Source organism: Agelaius tricolor, unplaced genomic scaffold (assembly GCF_023055355.1).
Source record: "Agelaius tricolor isolate 1412-34295 unplaced genomic scaffold, bAgeTri1.0.p SCAF_8, whole genome shotgun sequence".
NCBI lineage: Eukaryota > Metazoa > Chordata > Aves > Passeriformes > Icteridae > Agelaius > Agelaius tricolor.
In genome coordinates this window covers 41,474,731-41,494,899 of record NW_027269268.1, presented here as the reverse complement: position 1 = coordinate 41,494,899, position 20,169 = coordinate 41,474,731, and the positions used below count along the sequence as shown (strand labels likewise).

Here is a 20,169-nt window from a genome sequence, read left to right as displayed (position 1 = left end):
CCTTAAGGGCACAGTGACTGGCATTATTGTTTTAACATGGCTTTGATGGGACCACATAGGCCAGAACCTTGAAATGAAAGTTGCCATCTTCTTGTATGCTTATTTCAATGAGGATACCAGAAATCTTTATCCTGGCATCCCTGCCAGGTGTACAGCTTGCTGAAAATAAATTGGCATTATAACAAACAGGAGACAATAAAGATTACTTACAAGGCATCTGGGCACAGGCATGATTCTGTCCTTTAGGGACCTTTGATAGCTTTCCCTTAACCTGTTTTATATTATATGGTTCAACACGATATATATAAATACCCATAATTTGTTTATTCTTTTCTGTTACTGGGAGGCATTGACTGTACCCCAGCAGTCTGAAAGAAAATACTTTTTGCATATTGCATTAATAGATCTCTTTTCTAAAATGTTGCTTTTTTTGTAACAGGTATGGTGATGGCTATATTATGATTGGTTTCTCACAAGGGTGTTTTGTAGTCATTTCTACACACATTCGTGAAATAGGACAAGAAGTCTTTCAAGCTCATAATCATAAGGATAATCTAAGCAGCATTGCTATATCACAGTCATTAAACAAAGCTGCATCATGTGGGGACAATTGGTAAGTGGTAGTTTGTATGTAAAGAATAGAATTCATCTCTCAGGACTGGAGCTAATGGGCATTCACACTCTGCTTCCTAAGCCTTCAAGGCTCCCTGAGAAGTGAATTTAGAAAAGGTAAGATTAATGGCTGTATGGAACTGCTGCTCTGCCTAGAGCTAGGAGAAGCTATTGTTGACCAAAATCTCTGCAACTGTAATTAATATCATTAATTGCAAACAAAAAAAGAAATAAACTTTAGTATGTATTTTTCCTTTTGATAAATTTTTTTTCTGTTATGTTGCTTGGCAACAAGATAGTCCAAACTTCTTTACTGAGATTTATTGATTGAACATAGACATCTGCTTAACAAAGGAGAAAAATTAATTTAAATCTGCACTGCGTATGTTGATACCTGATATCCTCCTCTCCAGTGTTTGGTCTTACCTGCAGTCTAGACAAAAGTTGAAAAGTGTGAGCAATTAAGGAAATAAATAACTGGAATTAAATACACTGGAGTTTTTCCAAAATGTTTTGTGCATATGATAGAACAGCTCCTTTAGTTCCTCATCTGCTAATCCCTGATTCTGTGGTATCTGAATTCTTGAGCAAAAGAGGACTTGTGTCATAGTAGGAGTCAAATGGTTCTCTCTGTTCTCAGCTCTGTGTAGGACCAACCGCTGATTTATGACACTTGTACATCAAGAGTGGTTTAACTCTGAGCAAAACATGGTGAAACTTCAAGCACCTGAGCTATGGTACAATAAGGGTTATTTCTTTCAGTGGTTTAACTTGCATTGAGTGATGTGATAGCATAAGTAAACTCTCACTCTGTCCCTTTTATATGCAGGAGGATTGAAAGTATTTTTTGCATCTATGTTTCAAGCCCTGTGTGTCCATCAGTAATGTCTTTTAAAATTAAAATGCTATGACAGTTCAAAAGGGAATAACAATCTATGTTCCCTAACCTTCAATTCTTTCAAATTGGATTTGTGCCTTTTCCTCAAATTTTAGTTCTCTGAGCAAATATTTTTGTTTTGTGATGCAGTGATACATTATTTACAGTGATGGATAATAATGTGTTGTTTTTAGGAAATTGAAGACATTTTGCATTCATGTTCTACTTTTTGCTCAGTTAGGCTGTCTAGATTGGACTAGGTTTCTTCCAGTTAATGATTACTGAGATTTGGATTGGTGGGAATGACTGACTCTTCATTTTTGTTTTAGCATCAAAATCCATGATCTGACTGATATGAGAGAAATGTATGCCATAATAAACTTGGATGATGAAAACAAAGGTATGTTAACTTTCTCCATGGGGATAGAAAATTTTACAAATTAAGTAAACTGGAATTTTAACAGTGTCTCTGTTCTTAGAGTAAAAGTACTGCTGTTGGAAAAACTGTGTAAATATAGAATTTTTCAAAAACTCCTGCTTTCCCAACTTGTATTTATTAGGTGACCTGTAGCAAAATGGGAGCATATTTTACCTATTCAAAGTATAGAGGAGTACAGCTCTCAAAATTTGATCAATTTGAATTTGATCAATTAGTGTTGTGCAGTTTTGAATCTGTATTACAATGTATTCAGATTATTACAATAATACACTTAACAAGTTTCTGCTTCTTTGCATGATTTTTTTTTGTGCTTTTCAGCATGTCTTGTTCTAACATCGATATTTGATCTGTTCTTGTCCTGATGTACAGGACTTGTGCCTGTGGCTTCCAGAACAGTGTTACAAAACCATTCTCTTGAGTAGTGAGTTTCCACCCTTATCTCCTCATGTAGTGTTTGTAAATGCTGCAGTTATTGTCAAGTAGATGGTTGCCTCCAGCATTTTTATTTCTAAAAAACTGCATTTTAAATTTTTTTTCTTTTTAAGAAATTTAGGATATTTTCAGCACAACACTCCTCTGTCTCCCTTGGAATATTGGTATTAGCCAGCTGGAGTATGTTTTTTCTAATGGCATTTTCAGACACTGAGGAACAAACAGCAGTTCTGTGTTTAGTACTTACTGATTTGTAAGTAAGGGGAATAAGATTGAATTCTGCTCAGCTGCTTCCAGTATTATGGATCACTTGGAATGTGCTGCCTGAACTGAATGTGCTCTTTTCAGTGTTGAAGAGGAAGGGTGTTAATCAGTTTTGTAACAGATCTGTAATCTGGTCTAGTGAAGGTGGGTTGCACCTAGATGGCCTTTAAGGTCCCTTTCAGCTCAAATCATTCTGTGATTCTGTTAAGTCTTCACTCTCAGGAAAACACTGGATTAGTTAATTATGTGTTTGAGTTGAGTGATTCTAATTGATCTTGGAATTATATTAATTGGTTAGCTTTAGTACATATATTCTAGATATTAATTTGTACAATTTTCACAGTTTAGAGCAAAATAATTGCTTGTTGGTTACAGTAATTAAAGAAAGAATTGTATTTTTTTACAAAAACTTGTGAATATTTTAGGTGTAGATCAGATGGCTTGGACAGACGATGGACAGCTGTTGGCAGTATCTACACGAAGAGGATCCCTCCATGTTTTCTTGACAAAGCTTCCAATCCTTGGAGATGCTTGCAGTACACGGATTGCATACCTCACTTCTCTGCTTGAAGTCACCATAGCAAATCATGTGGAAAGCGTATGATAACCTCTTCCTTTTAAACCTCAGGTAGATACAATTAAAGTAAGTATTAAAAGTGGATGAAATTTGTATTATTTTGTTTTGTTTTCTTACAGGAGCTACCAGTCACAGTCTCTGTTGAAGTAGAGCCCAGTTTTGTCGCTATTGGTGTTTATCATTTGGCTGTAGGAATGAACAATCGGGCTTGGTTTTATGCACTTGGAGAGAATAGTAAGCATAAATTTAGTTCTCTTAAAACTAATGCAGCACCCTATATTTTATTTTATTAATTTAGTATGGTGTTTAGCAGTTCTGGACATTCCACATTGTACAATAAAAACTTGAATTGCCAGTGGTCCTGCTAGGAAGGGATAATAATTTTCGCAGGCTGAAGTAGTTATGGCAAGACATTGTAAATAATAGAAATATAACTTTTCATTTGAGATGTGAGGTATTGGTGATGAAACGTTGCTTACTTGTTTTTTTCACATCATCTTGTTCATCAATTAAGGACTTAAGGCTTTTGAGATATTATTTATCTGTGTCTTAAAGTACTAAGTTTGGCAAAGTGCCTAGGAACTATGATCAGAGAGTTTGAATTTTCAGTTTGGCAGATCTTCATGTTGTTTGTATGGGATAAGGAAAATTTGGTTATGCTATATCCAAATTTTAGATGGTGGATTTCCAACTTCCATGTTTTTTTAAGTATGCCCCTTTTTTTCAGTGACAGTAAATTAAATAAAAGTGTAACAATACTAGTCAAAGTTGCATAGGAAAAGAGTTTCTCTTGTAGTTTCTAACCAGTTCTCTGACTGCTAAGAAGAAAATCTCTTTATGTGTGGCTTGTCCCCTCTCTGCTTAGTTGTTAGATTTTCACATCTCCTTACTCAACTGCAAGTTTAGTTAAGTGAAGACCTGTACAAAATCAAAATATTTTTACCTTATCTTTTCTGTTTGAATCCTTTAGATGTAAAAAAGCTTAAAGATGTGGAGTACCTGGGGACAGTAGCAAGTATGCACCTTAATTCTGATTATGCTGCTGCTCTCTTTGAGGGTAAAGTCCAGCTGCATATGGTAAGAGCTCTGGCAATTTGGATTGCCAGTGTTACCTAATGAGTTGATAAGCTGAGCAAGTTAATGTAATATTAAAAATCACATAAAATGGAATGATATTCAGTTAATGGAGGTAAAAATTAGAAATTCTGCAGAATAGTTTTGTTGGCTAAGTAAAATATAGAGCTGAGTTTCTGTAGACTTAGAAATACAACCTAGACTAGAACAGGTGAAGAAAAACGTTTTCTTTCAGCTGTTTAACAAGTTTTATTTTAAAGGTCTCTGGTAATGTGACAGAAGCAGATGCTAGGTTCTTAAGGGATGCACATGCAAGTTTTTTTTCATCTCATTTTCTTACAGTTTGATAAAAGCAACACTATAATACCCTATTGTTAGCAGTGGAGATTTTCAGTTCATTCTGTTCTTTATATTTAGATAGAAAGTGAGGGTTTGGGTGCTCAGGAAGAACGAGAAACTCGACTTTTCCCAGCAGATGATGATAAATACCGAATTTTGTGCCATGCTCTAACTAGTGACTTCCTCATATATGGTACAGATGTGAGTATTACTTACTTCAAAAGATCTTTTTAGATGGAGTATATTTATGTTTGATTTTTTTTTTATTACTGCTTATGCTTTTAGCAAAACAGAAAGTGCATCTGTGAACTTTTAGAGTGGATTATTTTCTATACAAGAACTTTGAGCAAATAGAGTCAAAATTGCATCCAGCTTCCTTTACTGTTGCATTTATGACATGCATTGGCAGGAAGGTTGAGTTTTGCCTTTACTAGTGTTTGTTGCAAAACATTGCTTTTAATAGCAGAACTTAATTCTATTGCGTTAGTGAGAGGGTTAGCAATCAAAATGGTTTCCAGATGTAAGTAAAAACATAGCACTTCCCTTGCAAATTTGTTGATTTAGGTGGTGATGTGAAAAATGTGGACAAAAAGGTACTGATGTATACAAATGTCTTAGCATAAATGAAAGCCTTCGTTTCTACTGAAGCCTTTGTCAAAAGACAATTTTTTAAATGTTTCAACAAGGATAGGAATTAAGGAGGGCACTGAAAAAGGATGTGGACATGCTTATTGATTTTTCTGGAGTTTTTTATGTATGAGGGTAGTTTTTTGTCCTTTTAATATTTTCTGGCACTGGGAATACAGGACACGTTTGGCATTGTAGTATCATGCTCTTTTTGATATCAATTGATGTATTGACCTGGTTTAATAACTGATTTAATAACTTGAGTGATTTTGTAGCAGATGAGGTCTTTCCCACCTCCTCAGTACCTAAACTGGTACTGGTAAATTTGAAGTACTGAATTTGCAACCGAGCAATTTGATGTGTGCAAATTCTACCATTGATGTCAAAAGCCACATTTTTTAGAATATATCTTTAATCACAAATCAGTTTGATTGCTTTTATTCCCTGACTTGGGTGCTTCTCTTCCTAAGAATGTGTGGTTCTTCCATGGAAGCAAATTTTACAGCTTTTTCTGAAAGCTAGGCTTCTCTCAGCAACGAGACAGACATTTCATTTGTTTCAAGAACTGCACAGATGTCTCCACAAAGCTGAGGGAGATAAATATCAAAACCAACAGAAAACCCCTCAAAGCTCCTGAATCCTTTCTTTGTCCCCCAAAAGTTTTTCCTGTCTTACTCAAAACAGGGTGTGAGAATGAAGCAAAAAAAACCCACTTGGAAGTACTTTCTTTGAATATTCAGTACTTTAAGATGTAAGACACTACAGCCAAATTAATTACCTGCTTGCCACTTACTGATGTAATTATTAACATTTTCTGTTATTTCTCATTAGACTGGAGTTATTCGTTATTTCTTCATTGAAGACTGGCAATTTGTGAATGAATATCGACATCCTGTCAGTGTGAGAAAGGTTTTTCCAGATCCCAATGGAACCAGAATGGCTTTCATAGATGACAAAAGCGATGGCTTTGTCTATTGTCCAGTAAGTTAGTGTGGGATACCAATACAATATATGTACAAGCAATATATGTACAAGCAATATGTACAAGCAATACAATATATGTGGGATACAATACAATATATGTACAAGCAGACTCTTCAACTATATAGTGTTTTTGTTGGAAAATGAAGAAGATTTTGGCACTCAGCAGGTATGGTGAGAGAAGAAATTGGCAAGGAAACCTGAAGATAATTTAATGGTAATGTAAGGAAATAAAATCTGTCATACTAGATCAGGACAGTTTCATTATACTAAGTTCCTGATCATTTTCAAAAATGTATGTGTTTGTGTATTTAAATACAGATAACCTACCCAGTTTCACTCCCCCTCTCCATACCTTTTTTTAAAAAAACAGTAAATATCATTTATATAATGTGTATTTTCTCCACTTCAGATTTAAATTCTTGTGTTATTCAGAATCACTGCTTATAAGGAAACTTTTTCTTAAAATAATTTTCGTATTTCTGCACTACTTATGTTATTTTTAAAATTTTTAATCACAGCTGGGATGAATATTTTGTTTCTCACCTTAGTCACTTGGTAGTAATTTTACTTTTGCATTATATGTAGGTAAATGATACAGTATATGAGATTCCAGACTTCTCACCAACCATTAAAGGAATCCTGTGGGAAAACTGGCCAATGGATAAAGGTGTTTTTGTTGCTTTTGATGATGATAAAGTATACACTTACGTTTTTCACAAGGATACTATTCAAGGTACCAAAGCTCTTTAAAAAGCTTGTTCTTAAAGATTATACTATTTTAGTTAATAAAGTAAAACATGTTCTGAATCTTCATTTGTCTTAAATATAGAAATAAATAGTACTACAGAAGATTTGAAGTGCAGCTTATGTATAGAAAACTAGTTACTTTGCAGGTTTCTCTGTAAGGCATTTCAATGCATTTTGGTCTCAATTCCATAAGATTCTTGCTATTATAATATTTCATCTAAAAGTTACACATTGTGCTTCAATTGTATGTTGAAGCATTCAAGAGAAAAATCTCAGGATCAGGGTCACAAAACTTGCATCAGGGTCACAAAACTTATATTCATTGAAAGTGTTAAAGTTGTAAACGTAGCCATTTCTATATTTGTAAGACTTATATGAAATTTACCTACCAACATTTGGAAAACGACCTTACTGGTTTAGAAGCTTTACATTCTGTATATTTACTGAAAGATGTGTGCTTGTGTAGTTGCTGCTGACTGCCAGAATTACAGACCCTGAATTAATGTCCTGCAAATATACATGTTTTCAGCTGCTTGCTATACTTTTCACCATGTAAGGATTTTTACAAGACATCTTTTTTTTTCTTCCTGATCATTGAATCTAGGATCAAAGATTATTTTGGCAGGTGGCACGGAAGTCCCCTATTCCCATAAACCTTTGTTGTTGTATAATGGAGAATTAACTTGTCAGACTCCGAGTGGGAAAACAAACAGTATCTATTTAAGTACTCACAGTTTCCTTGGCAATTTGAAAGACTTTGGACCTGATATGCTGAGACAAATGCTTACTCAGACTCTAATGTTGAAAAGGTATATCTGTATTTTAATTATATTGTAGAAATTGTTTTCTTCTGTGCTGATAGTTTAATATATCATATCCTGATGATTTTAAAGTGTCCTGCTGAATTTTGATAAATCAGATTGATTTGTAATTTTACATAGATCTCCAGACCAAGCAACGTAAATGACCCAGTGATGGTTTAGGGTGGGTTTTTTTCACTGTCAAGTAAAAACCTGAAGTAAATTTTTTCAAGACTTATTTGGGATTTTGTGACAATGGCTCCTCTGAAACTGGCTGAGGATGCTTCTGTTGTACTCTCCTCCCACTGTAATGAAGCAGTGCAAAATCAATATAATGGAAAGAATGCCAGAGTAGGGAACGCAGATGGTTTACTGAAAAAGTGTGATAGAAACAGGAGAAATAGAATGGTAAGGTACACATTTGTATTTTTCCATTATTCCTGATACATTTCTCTCTCCATGGCTTAGAAGTAAATGTTTTTGTTTTCTCTAACAGAGGGGAAAAAAATGTTGAGAGGGAGTTTTGAGTATGAGTAATACCTAAAATTAAAATAGTTGTAAATGTGTTTTACCTTCTGTAGGTTTTCTGAAGCATGGGAGATTTGCAGGCTTCTGAATGAGCAGTCTTGTTGGAACGAGCTGTCCAAAGCTTGCTTACATCATATGGAGGTGGATTTTGCAATCCGTGTTTATCGAACATCTGGTAATGCTGGGATGGTGATGTCACTAGAGCAAGTAAAGGTAAAATATAAAGTCTTACCTAGGAAATATAGTAATTTAATTCCTCTTTAAGAATTGCTGAATTCTTGGGGTTTTTTTGGTGGGGGGAAAGGTTGTTTTTGTTCAAACAGGAGTTGAGTTGCTTTCAAGGGATATAAAGGATAAGGTGTCCAAACTACAGACTGTTTGCTTGGTTTTCTCTTGAAGTGTTGCAGTCTCTACTGTAATGTACAGTATTTCCTTCTGCATTTGCTTGAGAACAGCAATATATTCATGTTTCAGGCACTGGGAGGCTCTTATTTCCTTTTGTTATTTTTGAGAAAATGTGGAAGACTGCTATCAAAAAAATCCAAAATAAAACCAGATTGCATCTATACATCTAAAAGTGAAATAGTACCTTAAAATTATACTTCTGCAAATTGCTGATTTTAGACAGTGTTAGCTGTAGTGGTGCACGAGGGCTTTTTCTGGTTTGTAGAATCCAATACACATCATTGTAAAATGTGTTAAATGTAAGGATATTTAGTTTTACTATTTTGCTTTATTTTTCTTACTAGATTATGTTATTTATACAGTATTTGTTTTCTTTTGGACTACTTCTGCACCTATTATGTCTTTCTGCAGGGAATAGAAGACCACAACCTTTTAGCAGGACATCTTGCAATGTTTACTGGTGATTTTAATCTGGCTCAGGATTTGTATCTGGCATCCTCCTGTCCTATTGCTGCTCTTGAGGTACTCATTTAAGATGGGTATATTTTCTGCTGGTTTTGTTTCCAGGTTAATGCTGGAATATTTTACTTTCTGATAATTTTGTCCTTTTATGGTTTTGATCTTGCCGCTGTGCGACTAGAATCATAGACTATCCTGAATTAGAAGGGAACCACAAGATTCATTGAGTCCAACTCCTGGCCCTGCACAGGACAACCCCAAGGGTCACACCGTGTGCCTGAGAGCATTGTCCAAATGCTTCTGCAACTCTATCAGGCTTGGTAGTGAGACCACTGTCCTGGGGAGCCTGTTCCAGTGCCCAAACACCCTCTGGGTGAAGAACCTTTTCCTGAATGATATCCAGTGTAAAACTGCCCTGACACAGCTTCAGGCTGTTCCCTTGGATCCTGTATCTGGGCACCGCAGAAAAAAGATCAGTGTCTGCCCCTCCTCTTCCCCTCACAAGGGAATTGTAACTGTGACAGGGTTTCCCCTCAGTCTCCTCCAGGCTGAGCAGACCAAATGACCTCAACCACTTCTCAAATGGCTTCCTTTCAAGGCCCTTCACCATCTTTGTTGGCCACCTTTGGACACTCTCTAATAGCTTTAGAGCCTTCTTATACTGTGCCCAAAACTGGACACAGTATTCAAGATGAGGCTGCACCAGTGCAGAGCAGAGCAGGACAATCCCCTCCCTTGCCTGGCTGGCCATGCTGTGCCTGATGCCCCCCAGGACAGGGTTGTCCCTCCTGGCTGCCGGGGCACTGCTGCCTCATGTTCAACTTGTCATGGGCCAGGACCATCAGGTCCCTTTCCAGGGGGGCCAGTCTGTCTGTACATCCAGGGCTTCTATGTGCCAGGTGCAGAGTCCAACACTACCCATTGTTAAATTTCATACAGTTGGTGAGTACCCAGTCCTCTCATTTGGCAAGGTTTCTCTGCAGAGTCTCCCTGCCTTTGAGGGAGTCACGAGCTCTTTCCACTTTAGTGTCATCATCAAATTTATTTATTTGACCTTGGGGTCCTATGTCCAAGTCATTTATGAAGATGTTGAAGAGCACAGGGCCAAGGATGGAGCCCTGTGGAACCCCACTAGTGACAGGTCCCCAGTCTGATATCTCCCCATTCACTATAACCCTTTGTGTCTGACCCATGACCCAGTTGCTCACCCATCCCCTGATGTGTTTATACAGCTGTGGGCTGGACATCTTACATACTCTTATGAGACTGCATTCAAAGCTTTACTGAAAGCCAAAAAGATTACATCAATTGACTGTCCTTGATCAGCTAGGTGGGTTACCTTATAATAAAAGGAAATTAAGTTTGTCAGGCAGGACATCGCTCTCATGAAGTTGTGCTGGCTGTGACTGATGACTGCATTGTCCTTGAAGTGTTTTTCAATAACTCCCAGAATAATCTTCTCCATAATTTTACCAGGCACTGAAGTGAGACTGACAGGCCTGTCATTTCCAGGGTCAACCTAACAGACCTTCCTTCAGGATGAACATCTCTCAAATTGTCTGAATCTTTCTAGAATATTAGCTCAATATTTGTATTTAGAATAATTTAAAGTTCAGAATAGAAGTCCAAATTTGATACTTGCTTCAGAAAATGTTACTGTTCTTTGTTAATAGATGCGAAAAGACTTGCAGCACTGGGACAAAGCACTGCAGCTGGCTAAGCGCCTGGCCCTGGACCAAATCCCTTTCATATCAAAGGAATATGCAGTGCAGCTTGAATTCATGTAAGTTCTGTAAGGTCGTACTATAAGAATAGTAAACCAATACTCAAGCTCAATAGAAGAATACAGAACTGAGACATTTCTGAGCTATTCTGAGATGACTGCATTGCTGCGAGAGAATTCAGTGAGGTCTTGCAGCTGTAGTATGAGGAAGAGGAGTTTTGCAAGAAATCCTTCATGCTAGAGACATGTTAGTAAATCATAGTTCCTTTTGACTAATTCTGGTATATATATAAATTCTTTGCCACTGGTAGGTCCACTATATACTATATGCATCATCTACTAAATAAATACTTTGGTGCAGGCATGTGCTTGGAAAATAGAGAAAGTTGAAATCATTTAACATTTCTACATTGGATGAAAGCCATGCCTTTTGCCTGTCTTTCTTTAAATATCTATAAGCCTTTACTTTCTTAAATCATTTAGGTAGAGATATGTCAAATTTCAAGGCTGCCAATACCTGAAAGACAGAAGGTGTTAACCATTTGACATGATTTTAAAGTCTATTTAATAGTTAATTCTTCCCAGATGAAACCTTGCCTGTTTAATATCTAAGTCAAGAGGAAAAACTTACCTATTAATAGTTTGTAGACAACTCCCTTCCCTTGGCAGTACTCCTGGCATTCAGAGAGAGAGGACACTTGCTGGTCACAGAAGGGAAGAAATGGACGCAGTTGAAGCAATGCAACCATCTGGAACTTGAATTCTGAATATACTCCAGGAAAAAAAATTCCCTTTGATTTTGTGTTGCAAAAATTCTAAATAATTCCAAGATTAGCTTCATTTGTCTTCCAGAAAAATCTGGAATAGAGCTGAGACCACTGAGGTGTATTTTGCAGATAGATTATTTCTAGAGATATTTCTAGGGATTTCTATTTTCCGCCTTTCAGAGGAGGTTTATTGGTCCCTGTCCAACAGAATTGAGGGATGGAATTGCCTCTTTGACTAAGAGCTTGATTAAGTCCAAAGGAAATGCCATGAGATTCTGTGTAACTGTCCACTTCTTACATACCTCACAACCTTCTATGCAATCGTTATGTCTACATCAAGACAGATACATGCATAATGCATGCATAAAGTGGTAGGAAGGCAAACATCTCTTCCTATTAAAAATATTTGTCTGTATAACTTCCAGTTTTCTTTTAGGGGTGATTATGTTAATGCTCTGGCACATTATGAGAAGGGAATCACTGGAAACAACAAGGTAATTCCTTTTCAGTAATGATAGCCTTGTACTGTCACAATATACATTAAGTTGTCATGTTTCAGACTCATTTGAATTCCACATTTTAAAATCAGCTCTAAATTAAATGTTATTAAGTCTGTAATACTTTGTTCATTTGTTTCAGTGCTTGATTACTGTCACTTTTGTGACCTGGTGTTTCTAGTGTGTAATCTAGTTACTGCTTTCCATTTGATTGCCAGTACCAGGAACACGATGAAGTTTGCCTTGCTGGAGTGGCTCAGATGTCCATTCGAATGGGGGATGTCCGGCGAGGGGTGAACCAGGCCATCAAACATCCCAGCAGGGTACTAAAAAGAGACTGTGGAGCTATTCTGGAGAATATGAAGGTACTCAAGAGAGTTAATATAAGGCTGAATATGTGATTTCACGAGGTTAGTAATTTAATTATGGTCTTAATTTAGAAATTATATTTTAATGGTTTCCAATATTGTAGCAATTTTCAGAAGCTGCTCAGCTGTATGAAAAGGGACAGTATTATGACAAGGCAGCATCAGTATACATCCGGTGTAAAAACTGGTAAGTACAGGTTTCAGGGCAATGTTATATTTCAGAGGATTTTCTGGGGTACTCTTTGGATAATAATGGTTCTCTGAATAGAAAAAAATGCCTCATTAACTATGTTTCATTGATTTTATTGTTCCAACTTCAGGCTTAAAGATTCTCTCAGAAATTTATGTTGTTTTAATATAGTCTTACTGTAAATGGGAAATAATTTTTTTCCTTTTTTTGTGTCTTATGTTTAAAGTTTCCTGCAGTTTCAAGTCCTTTGTGGGTGTGTGCACATGCACACATCCACACTGAATTTAATTCATATTGAATATAGGAATTATATTTGTGTAGTTACTGTTTAATTAATTAGATTTCTTAGTTTTATAACATTCATAGCTGAGACTGAGTATTTGGACAGTCGGAAATTATTCAAGAGTAGCCAGTATCATAATTTTCTTTTTTTAAGTTAATTTGATTATTGTGAAGTCTCCATTGGAAAAGTCCAATTTCCTGAGATATTTAAGGACTCAGTTCTGGTCTAATTGCATTTTATGGACTCCTCACATTAGGAACCAATCAGACAGTTCAGTAAGACCTCTTTCATTGAGTGCTCTAATGATTAGGTTGGAATATTTTGTGCATTTATTTGAAAAATAAATTTTTTATTCTACCAAAGAATTATCAGTGGTATCAAAATGAGCCAGGAGAGTCCTTGGTGAAGGGGAGTGGCTTGCATCTAATGATCATCTTGATTTGGGAAGTGGGAGGTACAAGCTTTGTTTACTCTTGCAGAGGGAGGTTCAGTTTGAAGAGTGCCCATCTTTTAGTCAGAGAGGTGAGATTTAAGGTCAGCCTCTGCTGAGTCTCTCATGTCCTTTGTCCTGAAAGGCCAACTGCTTAGTTTGCTGGTTTTTATAGATCTTTCAGGTTACCATTTTAATGCTGTGCTTCTTCTGTTGGTTAATCCAATAACACCTGATGTAAAAATTGTTGATCTGGCACTTTTTATGCTTATACACCTGAGACTTAAAAAAAGAGAACAGACTGTCTTCAAACCTGTGTGCTCATAAAGCAATCTGTAATCTCATGCTCTTACAAAGTGCAACTTTTGAAAATATTAAAATTACTTCAAAGCTTATCCATTATGTTCCGTTTCTTCTATCAGACTCCTTTTCAGTGTTGATATAAATATGCCAGTTTTACCAGAGAAAACTTGGAAGCAGCTGTATTTATTAAATAACTATTATCTTTCTAGGGCAAAGGTTGGTGAACTTCTTCCTCAGGTTTCATCTCCAAAGATTCACCTACAATATGCAAAGGCCAAGGAAGCAGATGGCAGGTACTTTTGAATGCTCTTCTTTAATATAAAACCTGTTATTGCTGTTGTTATTATTATACATGAGTGTTTTTGTAAAATAAATTAAAATGCATACTGAAACTTGCATAAAATAGTCTTGTAAAAATGGATTCCAAAATATGTAAACTAAAGTTTACGCTTTGTGTATTGAAGATTTGAAACATAATCTAAGGACATTCATCTGGTGTCAAAGATGTGTTTCTAATTAATTGTTTTCCAGTCTAAATGTTAATATCTTTCTAACAAAAATCATCAAAGGTTTTGAAGTACTGAACATCATTCCATTTAGCAGAGTATTCAAATTCAGTTTGTTTCTAGCAGCTCCTTAGCTGTGATTTTAGAGGTCATTCAAAGGGAGAATTATCATGAAAGAAATTTTTTCATTATAGACTCAGATTATTGGTACATCTTAATGGCTGCACTTGCATAATAATAATGCAAAGTTACTAGCTGAAGTGAAAGCCCGAGGTAGGTTATATTTAATCACAGAATGTAGTTCCTTCAATCCTTAGTGTAAGTAAACTGCTTCAGAATAATGATACTTGAAAATATGAAACAGCACCATACTTCAGTGTTTGCAATGATGGGGCTAGAAAATACTGTTTCTGTCAATTGCATAGTGAAAGAATGAGAAATTTCTTGATCTTGTCTACAGAACAGAAAAGAGGTCTTATTTTTAAATTGTACACCTAGCTATCACGTTTGGTTGTTATTGTTCTCTTGCTCTCCAGAGATTTCATATGGAAGAGATGAACTGTTTTTAATATATAGCAAAAGAAATGCTGGTAGAGTAGGTCAAAAATAGTATTGTGGTACTCTGCTTTTCATTCTCCTAAGAGAAAATGAAATAGAAACCAAAAACAACATAGTAAATGCAGAGCAACCTGATTACAACTGAAGGGAAGTTGCCACAAAATAATCTCACAGATATAAAATACTTTGTTTCCTTCACACGGTATTATGAAGAGTTATTTACAAAGTTAAAACAACTGATGTGGAGCCATTATTTTGCAGGTACACGGAAGCTGTGATAGCTTATGAACATGCAAAGCAATGGGACAGTGTAATTCGACTATATTTGGATCACCTAAATAATCCTGAAAAGGCTGTTGATATTGTGAGAGAAACACAATCTCTTGAAGGAGCAAAGATGGTGGCCAGGTAACAATCATCTTATGCACATTAAAAAGAAATATATATCTATTGGGAATTTATGAGGCTTGCTAACATATTAGACTCTGGTTATATGTACTTGGCTAGAGACTGTGTAATTCAGTTAATTGATTTGAGTTCTCTAAGATTTGGACAACTAAATACGTACAGATTTATTTTTTTTGTTCTTGTTGATTTTCTGAGTAAAATTATATTAACCTGAAGTAATAAGTTAAGACGATAATAAAAAACTGCCATTTTGTATTATTTATACTAAGTTAATTTTAGGAACGTAGTTAAAACAATCAAGATACAAAATGGATTAGAAGTGTGTCATACTTGTATGTATGTTATGTACTATATTCCTAAAACATTTGGTGTGTTCATTAAGCTAATTAGTACTAAGGTGTTAATTTGTCATTCGGATTAGATTCTTTCTGCGGCTTGGTGACTATGGTTCTGCCATCCAGTTCCTGGTTATGTCCAAGTGTAATAATGAAGCTTTCACATTAGCTCAACAGCACAACAAGATGGAGATTTATGCTGATATCATCAGTGAGTATTCCAGGCTCATAGTTTACTTGCATTGTGTTTTGCTGTTCTTTTAATTTTAATCAATTTGAAATCATAAGACAATGGGTGTTTAGTTTTGTTTCCCATTTCCAGTCATCGTGCCCAGTTTTGGTAACGTGTCTACTTCAGGCCTATAAGCCAGACTTTGCTTTCAGCTTTGCTATCTCCTTGTTTCAAATCTTGCCTGTCCTACAGGTTTTTTTGTTTATCCATAGAGATAAGACATTTAGACTATTTTTTTGTGCCCATTGACAAATCCCTTCCTTTGGCCTTGATACAAAATGGAGCATTTCAGTGGTACAGTTCTTGATTTTTGTTTCCTTTTCTCTTGGTTCCAGCTCTTTTCTTACATGTCACTTTTTTCCCTTTTCTACTATTTAAGACCCTTTGTGGCTTCCTTATGTCTCAGTGAGAAGTGGAAAGGAGACCTTACTGAGAAGCTGACTTTTATCTTAGGCCATCAAGCCAGTCAGAGTCCACCTTGTCAATTTGCACCAAATTTTATAGTTTGTGTGAGGCACCTTTGAAGAGTTTCCTACCAGCTCTACATATGTTACCTCCCAAATTCTCATATTTTCAATTAATCTCTTTGTTTAGACATTGATTTCTTATTGTGAAGAAACAAAAGCTTGGCAAGAGTTAGCCTGGAGATGTATGGTTACAGATGATTGTCAAGGTGGCCACAATTGTTCTACAGTTCCTTATGCCTTTTTACTTCTATGCAAAATAGGATGTCTCAAGCTGTAATCTAAGTGTGTAAAAAAGGAGTTGAAAACTATCTTTGGAGTAGGGTCTGGCCTTGTTTTACATGTGTACAGCAGAATGGAGTCTTGGTTAGAAGACTTAAGTAGTAGTCCCTGCCACCACATGGTTGCATTGTCCCTGATAGCCTTGCTTTGTACAAGTGTCCTTCCATATTCTGAAACTGTGAAAGTGATTCAGGTGGTAATCTCATCATCACTTGCCCTGCTTTATTTTTGCCAGGACATGATGGAAAAATTCATTATCAGATTATAGCAGTACCATTTCATTATGCTTTTTTAGAAGAGAATGTAGTGACAGGATGAGGGGGGATGGTTTTAAACTAAAGGAGAGTAGATTTAGATTAGATATTAGGAAAACTTTATTTACTGTGAGAAGGGTGAGGCACTGGAAAAGGTTGCCCAGAGAAGTTTTGGATGTCCCATCCCTGGAAGGGTTCCAAGCCCAGGCTGGATGGAACTCTGAGCAAGATGGTCTAGCAAAAGGTGTCCCTGCCCATGGCAGGGAGCTTGGAACTAGATGATATTTAAGATCCCATCAAACCCAAATTATTATATTATTCTATGATTCTGTGAAAAACAGAAATCTCATTATGGTGTAAGACCTGTGGAAACAATTATTAGTCTGACATTTAGTCTGATTAAATAGTAAAAAAAATGTGTAAGACATAATTTGAGTCTGTCTGGCTTTGGTTTTCTTTGAATGTCAGTAGAAAAACAAAGTAGAATAGGAATATGTTCATTCAGTAGGGTCTTTATCTTATTTAATAAGAATACCCTGGTATCACTCAGATCTGTCTGTTGCAGGTTCTGAAAGTTCTACCAATGAAGATTATCAGAGCATTGCACTCTATTTTGAAGCAGAAAAGAAACATTTTCAGGCGGGGAAATTTTTCTTGCTGTGTGGTCAATATGGACGGGTCAGTACCTAAAGGATAAGCCATTCTATAAACATTTCTATAAATGTTTATAGAAACTGTTCAAGATACAGTCTTCAGGAAAGTTCATATTAGATTTTAAGTGCCTTAACTGAAGACATACTGATATTTTTTTAAAAGGGTAAAAACGTAAGCAAACTATTTATGTTTACAGTTATCTAGGCTGTGTTCCATGAATGATACATTGCCATGCACACAGGTTTTTCATAGCAGTAGAAGCTTGGGGTGAATCAGTGATTGACTATTGTCAATGAATCACTGAATGTCATGATCTGCAGCAGCAATTTATTACATTTCATTGGCTTGACCGGTGGAGACTTGGTTGCAGAGTAATTCATTTAATTGCTGTAGCATACCTAACTGAAAGGTTTTTTTAAAAAGAGAAAATATGTTAATTGAAGTATGTTGATAGACACACTTTTGATCAGTTACAGGTCTATGAACTGATCCTTGTTAAATGTTTAATTTTTGCATACTGAACACATACAAAAAATATGACTGGTTTTTGCAAATTATGGTCATTGTAGATGACAGCTCCTTCAGCTGTGGCATGGGAGGCTCCATGACATTAGAAACATTATCACATTAATCACATTGTGACATTAATTACATTGCTGTGAACATCTTTCACAGTTAGTGGAGGTGAGCACCAGAATCTGGCAAAGTCTCAGTTGTTTCAAGAGCAGCTGCTACGTCTGTAGTTGGGATAAGCATTCAGTGTGCCCCTTGTCTTATCAAAATGAACAGAGAGAGAACCTGATAAAAATTAGTAAAAATGAATTTCATGTATCTCAATTTTAACTTTTCTTCTGTATCATTTTAGGCATTAAGGCACTTCTTGCAAAGTCCAAGCACAGAAGATAATTTGGCTATGGAAATGGCAATTGAAACAGTAAGCAACTTTGTTATAACAAAATATTCTCCATCTTTTTGAGAACTGTACCTTCAGTACTATGACATTTCCCCAGCATCACTGAGTGTGTTTGGTTAGATTGCAAATATAAGGAAAACTATATCAATAAAGAAGATATCTAAACATGTCTAAAATTCTCAACACATTAGAAAATAAATACAAACTGCTGCATGTCAAAGCTGATGAACCAAAGAATCATCTGGTTTGAACAAACAGAACTAAAAAAATCATGTTCTATATCTATCTGGTTTCAGTGCTTTATTGAAAGGCTCCTTATAAGTGAGTTATTTTTCTCTTCTTCTTTCATATCATAATTTCTTGTGTCTTTTTTTAATAGGTGGGACGGGCAAAAGATGAAACCCTAACAAATCAGCTGATTGACTATCTTATGGGAGAGGGGGATGGCATGCCCCAGGTATTGTATTTTTATCACTGCTGTTGTGTCACATTTCTGTGCTATAAGATATTTTGAGCTTACTTTGTCCTAAAATTCTTGGTAGGCACAGACTGTGCTTTTGCTTTTGTTAGGGAGCAAGACTTGTATGATCATTCCATGAGTCATTCACCCAGTAACTCCAGATTCAGAAATAAAAGAAAGGAAGCAAGTATCTTAGATATAATATTTTTTCTTCAGTCATCTTTATGAAAGCAGGTAGTTGGACAGAGGAGGCCCAAATTAATGCTCATAATGAGAGTAAGAGACAAAACGTAGCTGTTTGTTGTTGCCAGTTTGCCAGCTGGCTTTTGCCTTTCCCAACTGGACAGTCAACATGTGTATGTCTTGAGATGAGCTACAGCAGTGATCTCTTCCTGCAGGAGCAGAGTTGGTCTGACTTTTGCAGTGGAAGAAAGTAAGGTACAAAGTAGGAGATACAGGTCAAAACCCCAAGGTTGACCAGGCTACAATAGTTCTTGTGTTCAATATCAGTGTAAGGCATAAAATGTTGCAGACAGATTTTAAAAATCCTTTTTGATTTCTGAATGGCCTTGATGATAATAGAGCTTGTCGTACATTCAGTCATACTTGGGCTTGAGTTCATGGAATTAAGTAGCTGAACCACTTGAATTTTTACTGCCTGTTACAGCAGACCTGGAATGTGAGCTAACTGGGGAAAGCCAGACCTCAGGTGAGGGTGTTGCAGTCTACTGTCAATTGCTTAGTCAAGGAATTTAGGGTCTCATACAAAGTCATGGTAAATACAGTCAGGTGCAATATGATATATATGGAAGTATAAATTATGCCTTGCTGAGGGCAATAAGGTTTGGTAATTATGGAGATGACAGGGGCTCAGTGCAGTAAGTTGATTTCACCCCTAATATTACAGCTGTGGTTTACAATTCTGTTAGGAAGCTGGAAACTGTCTCTTTCCTCTCTGTATGAATTAAGGGGTTGAGATTTTAGACTTTTAGAGACATTGGGCATTTGATGGCCAAGCTTTTGTAAAAGGTAAAAAAAGGAGAGCCAAACCAAACCTCTATCTCTTTATTATTTACCTCTTACTTTACCTCTGATACAAAATGTGAACTTCAATAATATTATGAGAGAAGCAAAACATAGCAAAACAAACAGAATTCAACTGCAAGAGCCCAAAGGGAATTAAGCTGTTGGAGGCACTGGATGAAAAACCTGTGCAGTATCAGTGTAAGCAACACTAATTCCATATTTATGCTGGAAGCTGGGTGGAGAGAAACTGTAGCACCCAGTCTCTTTTCTCAGAACAGTGGTCTAGCTGCCTCATTCAAAGAAGTCCATGGGACTGGGTAAGGGAAGTGAGCTACAGTATGATCTCCATAGT

The 20,169-nt window shown here is 36.2% G+C and overlaps 1 protein-coding gene across 3 annotated transcripts in view; it reads left to right on the top strand.

Moving 5' to 3' along the window:
- The window catches only part of WDR19 (WD repeat domain 19), a 39,778-nt gene that overhangs the window by 7,768 nt on the left and 11,841 nt on the right, over positions 1 to 20,169 (top strand). For all 3 annotated transcript variants that reach the window (XR_011680031.1, XM_071432530.1, XM_071432531.1), the window contains 21 exons: positions 440 to 613; positions 1,819 to 1,889; positions 3,050 to 3,222; positions 3,321 to 3,435; positions 4,172 to 4,278; positions 4,693 to 4,815; positions 6,073 to 6,222; positions 6,811 to 6,958; positions 7,577 to 7,781; positions 8,354 to 8,513; positions 9,117 to 9,227; positions 10,838 to 10,947; positions 12,091 to 12,148; positions 12,370 to 12,516; positions 12,624 to 12,706; positions 13,935 to 14,018; positions 15,051 to 15,197; positions 15,619 to 15,743; positions 17,330 to 17,442; positions 18,284 to 18,352; positions 18,711 to 18,788. Coding sequence is in view for 2 of the 3 variants with exons in the window: in XM_071432530.1 (XP_071288631.1) it covers positions 440 to 613; positions 1,819 to 1,889; positions 3,050 to 3,222; positions 3,321 to 3,435; positions 4,172 to 4,278; positions 4,693 to 4,815; positions 6,073 to 6,222; positions 6,811 to 6,958; positions 7,577 to 7,781; positions 8,354 to 8,513; positions 9,117 to 9,227; positions 10,838 to 10,947; positions 12,091 to 12,148; positions 12,370 to 12,516; positions 12,624 to 12,706; positions 13,935 to 14,018; positions 15,051 to 15,197; positions 15,619 to 15,743; positions 17,330 to 17,442; positions 18,284 to 18,352; positions 18,711 to 18,788 (2,551 nt within the window). In the remaining variant the exon portion in view is untranslated. The remainder of the gene's footprint in view (positions 1 to 439; positions 614 to 1,818; positions 1,890 to 3,049; positions 3,223 to 3,320; positions 3,436 to 4,171; positions 4,279 to 4,692; positions 4,816 to 6,072; positions 6,223 to 6,810; positions 6,959 to 7,576; positions 7,782 to 8,353; positions 8,514 to 9,116; positions 9,228 to 10,837; positions 10,948 to 12,090; positions 12,149 to 12,369; positions 12,517 to 12,623; positions 12,707 to 13,934; positions 14,019 to 15,050; positions 15,198 to 15,618; positions 15,744 to 17,329; positions 17,443 to 18,283; positions 18,353 to 18,710; positions 18,789 to 20,169) is intronic.